This window comes from Melanaphis sacchari, unplaced genomic scaffold (assembly GCF_002803265.2).
Source record: "Melanaphis sacchari strain LSU unplaced genomic scaffold, SCAv2.0 Contig22_pilon_pilon, whole genome shotgun sequence".
NCBI lineage: Eukaryota > Metazoa > Arthropoda > Insecta > Hemiptera > Aphididae > Melanaphis > Melanaphis sacchari.
In genome coordinates, this window is record NW_020271107.1 from 2,115,172 (window position 1) to 2,121,273 (window position 6,102).

The following is a 6,102-nucleotide window of genomic DNA, read 5'->3' on the forward strand; positions in this document are numbered from 1 at the left end:
AACATTGGTAGTGAATGTAAAAAAAAATTATAATTTGCTTACATGACTCAATTCAAATTTATTTTTCAAATAATATTTCTACCAAAAACTTTTCTAAATTTAGCATTATTTAAAATGGTTGAGTTACGTGTAATAATTTTAAATGTGATTGAATTTCCTTTTAATTTAATTTTGTGATTCAAAATACTTAATTTGGATAATTCAATAGGTGTTATATCTTCAATGTTGCAATATAATTCCTCTCGGTTTCCCCAATAAGATATATAAGACATTCGACACCTTTGATCATTTTTACTTAAATATACAAAAACAACAAGATTATTTGATATTACCCAAGAGGCAATATGTAAGCCAGCTGTTAAACCTAAACCTGAAAAACAATAAAATAAATTAAACAGTTTTAAAGAAAAAAATTTGAACAATTCTTACCTATTAATGATGCACAAATTACTTCATCAGAATTTATATAGCTAAGCATATTTAAACTAAAACACATAGGAATCCAACAAGAAAGTCCTACTAATTGATATATTTTTATTCTATTTAAACCGATGAAGAATTTCATGTGTGGTGTTCTAAAATAATACATAAATAATAAAAAATTATAATATATAACCAATATGATGTAAAAAGAATAACTACTCTATAGTAACTAATTAATTTACAGTTACAAGTTATAATCGTAATTATACATTTAAATACAATATGTATAAACATAGTATAGTTAATATTGAGACTAACATAAATTATATAATTAAATAAGTAACTAATAGAAAATAAACATTCATACTTATAAATTGGAATAAATTCATCATTTTTGGAATCTTTAATAATAATTTGATTAACTTTAGAATGCATTAAACCACAAGTCTTCATCATAAAATTTCGCTTTATATTGTTTAAAACAATTGTATTGATACATTTTGGTAATAGTAACATTCTGTCTGAAAGCCTAATTTTAAATATGTTTTTTAATATTTTGAAGCAGAAATAATTAAGTATGCATTTGCAGTATTCAATAGTCGTTAAACGTTAATCAATAACAGTTGTGTTGTATACTCGTGTGATATTTTGATACAATAAAAATATTATAATTTATAACTATTATAAATAAATTTAAAAACAGAATATCATTATTCATTACTTAATACTCAATAGTTCTCAATATTCAGTATTCACTGTTCTTACTGTTATTTAATTTTAATTTTTATCATTCATTTAAATATCTGTGTGATTACTGATATATAATCACTAATCAGTAATATATTATAAGCTATATAATACAGCAGCCATGTAAGCTGCGATTATTTAATACGATTTTCAAATATCAGCTGTAATAATAAATACACTGTTATCCCGCTTAACCCTCGATGGCCCAATTACAGTTAAAAAAATATATAAGACATCTTAAATTAAGGGCTCAATTTATAATTTAAAACACTGATAAGGAATCAAGAAAATGACAACAAAGCTCGACAAATTCATCCTAGTGTTCTACCATTGATTATACTATTTTAAATTTTTAAAATACCTATAAATTATAATACTTTATATAATAGGCCATTATGTTGACTATAATATTAAAAATAGTTCATAATATCTTTCATATAAACTATGATAATATTAGCAATTAATACTATAGTATATAACATTGTGAATACTCACTACCATGGACTGAACACTATAAACTAACAAGTGACTAGTTAAACAACAATATGGCTCTCGTTTCAAGTCCATTGGTCATTCTATTCATCACAAAATACCTAGCTTACATCTTAAATTGTGCTATTTATTCAGTCCACATAGATACAAGGCATGTACTCTACCAATTCCTCCAGATTGCTATTAAATTAACTTTTTTTTTTATTTCTTAAAAACCTAATGTCATTTAAAATTAAAAAACATATTTAAAAAATAATTAGTTATAATTATTTACATACAACATTAAAGTTAAGTATATTACCATAGATCCTGGACTAAGCCTTATCATAGTACATGCCATTGATCTTTCAACCGTCTTACTTATTACTTGCTAACTTTGTTAGTTAGTTGTATTAGTTTAAAGAGTTTCAAAATAGTAACTAAAAAGGTGTGTGCTGTAAAAACATTATTAAAGTATTTTAAGCAGTTAACAAGGTTGTCTTTTTATACATTTTAAAAAATTTACACCAATTTTATTGTTTATATTTTTATTTATAGTTCTCTAAAATGGGTGAAATTAGCAAATAATTCAATGTTAAATGAACTTATCATGAAGTCATATTATTTATTAATGAATAGTTTCTTCAATCAAGCCAATTTACTTATCTCTACATCTGTTGTGCTTATTGTAATAATATTTACACAGATTGTACAGATTAAAAATATACATGAAAAAAGTTAATCATAAGATCTTTTGTACATAGTTTTTTATACTTTATCCATAGCATATATTTATATATTTTGTACAATTAATAAAAATTCCAAAAAACCACCAATATTAATAATAACAACAGTAAATTTATAATAAATAGAAATTTCTATACTTGAGTAAAAAATAAAAAATAGAATTTACACAAATTTGGTTCCAATTTGAATATGGTTCTCAAAAATAATTTGTTAAAAGTTTTACTTCATTTTTAATTTGACCAATTAGGTTTTCTTTTTTCAACAAATGATAGTAAACCTTCTTTGCAATCACTGAGTTCTAAATTATCCAACATAATTTTTTCCCCATTTCTGTAATTAAATTTTAAAAATAATTTTTAGATAAATGTATAGTTCAGTAATTATTTTTAAAATGCTTAGAACTATCTAAAAAAAAAGTTACTTGTAAGCCAATCTAATATTTTCATCAATTTGTCTATAAAAAAATGTCTTTCCTAAAGTAATAACTGAGCGGCTTTTTTGACCAATTAATGTTGTCAACTTAGTAATTTCGTCATCTGAAAGTAATAGTATAATACCAATCGACAATCACATATAACTATATAAGTATATATTAAATTATTAACCTAATTCTTGTGGTTGAACAACCTTACTGACAAGACCAGTTCTAAGAGCTTCTTCAGCATTGATTGATATACCAGTGAATAACATATAAGCAGCAGTTTTTTTTGACATAACTCTACTCAATGGAATTCCTGGAGTAGAACAAAATAAACCAAGGTTTACACTAAAAGTAAATATTTTGAATTATGGTAAGTTTTTTTTATATTATTACATGTATCACATATTATATTAGTCAATGGTAGATAAAAATAAAAAATTCAATATATTGTGTACCCAGGAGTAGAAAAAGAACTACGGCTTGAACAAATTGCCATATCTGAAGCTGCTACTAATTGACAACCTGATGCAGCAGCTACACCATCAACACATGCTATGATAGGTATAGGACATTCTATCATTGTATTCATAAGTTTTGTAGCTAATGAAAATATAATTTTTTGTTTTTCCGGTACACTCTGTAATATTAATCAAATAATTATTGATTATTGATAAAATATCTGACTAAAGAAAATTCCTGAAATTAACATTTTCATTTTTCATTTTATTCTATAAACAAGTAATTGACATCAAATTTAAACAAATAATATTAATTCTATCTTATATAAGTTTTTTAACCTAAGTAATTAATATTATTTTTTTTTTAATAAATTAAATATAAAAAATACATGAAATATTTCTCACAAGCTTGGCAAGAACAAAACGATTATTGAACATAAACATCAACATAAATAGTCAAAATAAAGGTATTTATACCAGTTATTTAACATAAACTAATAAAAAATCCATTTTATGTAACAAAATTATTTAAAAAAGAACAAAAAATTAAATTGAAATTGTTCATACTTTTATTATTATTGAAATTTATTATAATTTTAATATAATAATTGTATATAAAAAACTAATTTTAAAGATAATTTTGCTAACTAGGTGGGACATGAGATATCATAGAAAAACAAACATACACGAAAATTTAAAATTGTAAATACTTGAGAATAACTTAAACCGTAGGAATGACAACATGACATATAAAATGAAATCTGGCTGAGACTGGTTACTACAAATTGAGGTTATCAAACTTATTAGTTATTATACAATGAGCAAAATAAGCAATTATAAACTTTTTTCAAGTAAAATAAAATGATAATTTAAGAAATTATATATCACTTATTTAAATCATAATGACATAATATAACCATATATTGTTAAAAAATATGGTCAACAACAAAAGGTGATGAAGCTAATTTTTGAAAATTTAAAAGAAATATTCTTAGAAAATGTATAAAACTATGTTTAATATAAACACTAGACAATATGAATGGAAAACTAATTGTAAATATTAAAAAGAGTTCAATGCATCAAACATCTAAAAATGTCTTCTCAAATAAAAAGTGACACTAAGACAAATCATGACAATGTTTGTTTAATCAAGTACAGAGATGGTTACAGGAAATAGATGGGTTATTAAGACCAAAAAAATTAGTTGAACCAAACAAAATACCTCAAAAAAAAAAAAAAAAAAATCATTAAGAGCCCATACAATAAAAAAAAAAGAGATTAAAAATTGAATATTGTAAAAACAAAAGTGTGTTATAACTTACGAGTTCATTGAGGTTGTGCCCTGCAGAAAAAACTGGTCCACTTGCACATAGTATTATACTTTTCATTGATAAATCATCCCCTGCAGTTTTTATTTTTTCAATTAATTGTTGAAGTACAGCAATAGATAATGTATTTCTGTAATAAATAATAATAAATAATTGGTAGTACATAATTATGCTCAAAATATAAAATATTTAATTTCTATGATACTTAGTTAGAATCCTAATATTAGAGAAAAAAAAAAATGTGAGAAAAATTAATATAATCCTATAGATCCATTTTGAAAGATGTATTCTTCTTACTTTCTAATTAATTATAATATATATAAAAAGTCTCTAATCGGTGTCAATAATATTTGTTAACTATTAGAATGTGTAAACCTGAAAAAACACCAATGTAATATGCCTAGTATAACAGTTTTGAGGAAATAATGGTTTATACATTTTATATGAATAATAGTAGCAAAATTACATCATCAAACAATCCCAGATGGAAAATATTCAACTAGCAATCATTGATTGATTGTTTGTTTAATATAATACATTTTTATTATTTTCATATAAATTAACACGAAAACACAAATACTAAATAAGGTTTTAAAAGAAATGTTTATTTTGCTGTAAATAAGAGGGGGTAAAGTTACCCAGTGGCGACACCGCATAATGATATACTTATAAAATAATAATATTAAAATTTTAATTAACACATTTACTTACCTTGTTTTAGGATCTGAAAGAGTTATTCGATATGAATTAACAGATTTGCTAGTTGTAATAATATTTTTAGAAGCTAATGAAGACTCATGTCTATACAGCCCCCTTAAAATTGATTTCAACATTTCTTTTTTTGAGTACTGTAATTTGTAACTTAATTTTATTATTTTCAAAATATAAATTATTAATATATTATATAATCATGTATTTATAATATGTTACCAATATTTAGTTTTTTTTTTTATTAGATAAAATATCTAGTCTGCTTATAGTTAAATAATAATAATAATTAAATAACCTATAATACTTACTTATTAATTTGTAAGACTTGGTTAACTCAATTTGAGATAGTCAATAACTTAGTTATAACTTAGATTTGATACCTACCAAAATATTTAATAAATTATAGTTATCTTTCTTTTTAAACGTAGTATACACTAATTACTGATAAAATACATAATAAATTATGATAAAAAAATAAAACTATATATTACAAGTAGATGGTAGTGGTACTAATATAGTAATGTATTATTATATTAAAAATTAAAATATTATCAATAGTTAATATCACAAATTTAATAAAATATTATATTTCTTAATTTTTTCATTAGGTAGATTAGCTGTGCTACAAAAGTACAAAGATTACAGATGACACTTATAAAAAATGAAATATATATATGCAGTATATGCACCATGGACTAATCTTTCATTAAATAAATATGGAGTCCCTATACACTTTGATAGATAACATAGTGCACTGGATAATCAAAAAATAATTAATAATTATATTAGATATCTA

General features: G+C 22.8%; 2 protein-coding genes across 3 annotated transcripts; both read right to left on the reverse strand.

The window, feature by feature from the left end:
* Positions 1-65: 65 nt before the first annotated feature.
* On the reverse strand, positions 66-2,096 carry LOC112594342 (transmembrane protein 186). Of its 2 annotated transcripts, XM_025339076.1 has the most exons (5): positions 1,964-2,096; positions 1,666-1,878; positions 791-952; positions 430-575; positions 66-370 (listed from the first exon to the last, which is right to left on the reverse strand). In XM_025339076.1, exons 3-5 carry the CDS (start codon positions 937-939, stop codon positions 66-68), a joined length of 600 nt encoding a protein of 199 aa, XP_025194861.1. In that variant the 5' UTR covers positions 940-952; positions 1,666-1,878; positions 1,964-2,096. The 2 variants fall into 2 exon arrangements, with proteins under 2 accessions (XP_025194861.1, XP_025194862.1); XM_025339077.1 differs by lacking the exons at positions 1,666-1,878; positions 1,964-2,096 and adding an exon at positions 1,145-1,162.
* Positions 2,097-2,477: 381 nt separating this feature from the next.
* Positions 2,478-5,740, reverse strand: LOC112594341 (enoyl-CoA hydratase domain-containing protein 3, mitochondrial). Its single transcript, XM_025339075.1, has 7 exons — positions 5,615-5,740; positions 5,307-5,443; positions 4,590-4,725; positions 3,265-3,446; positions 2,994-3,154; positions 2,810-2,924; positions 2,478-2,718 (listed from the first exon to the last, which is right to left on the reverse strand). The coding sequence occupies exons 2-7, from the start codon at positions 5,426-5,428 to the stop codon at positions 2,619-2,621; spliced, it is 816 nt and encodes a 271-aa protein (XP_025194860.1). The 5' UTR covers positions 5,429-5,443; positions 5,615-5,740; the 3' UTR covers positions 2,478-2,618.
* Positions 5,741-6,102: the final 362 nt, after the last annotated feature.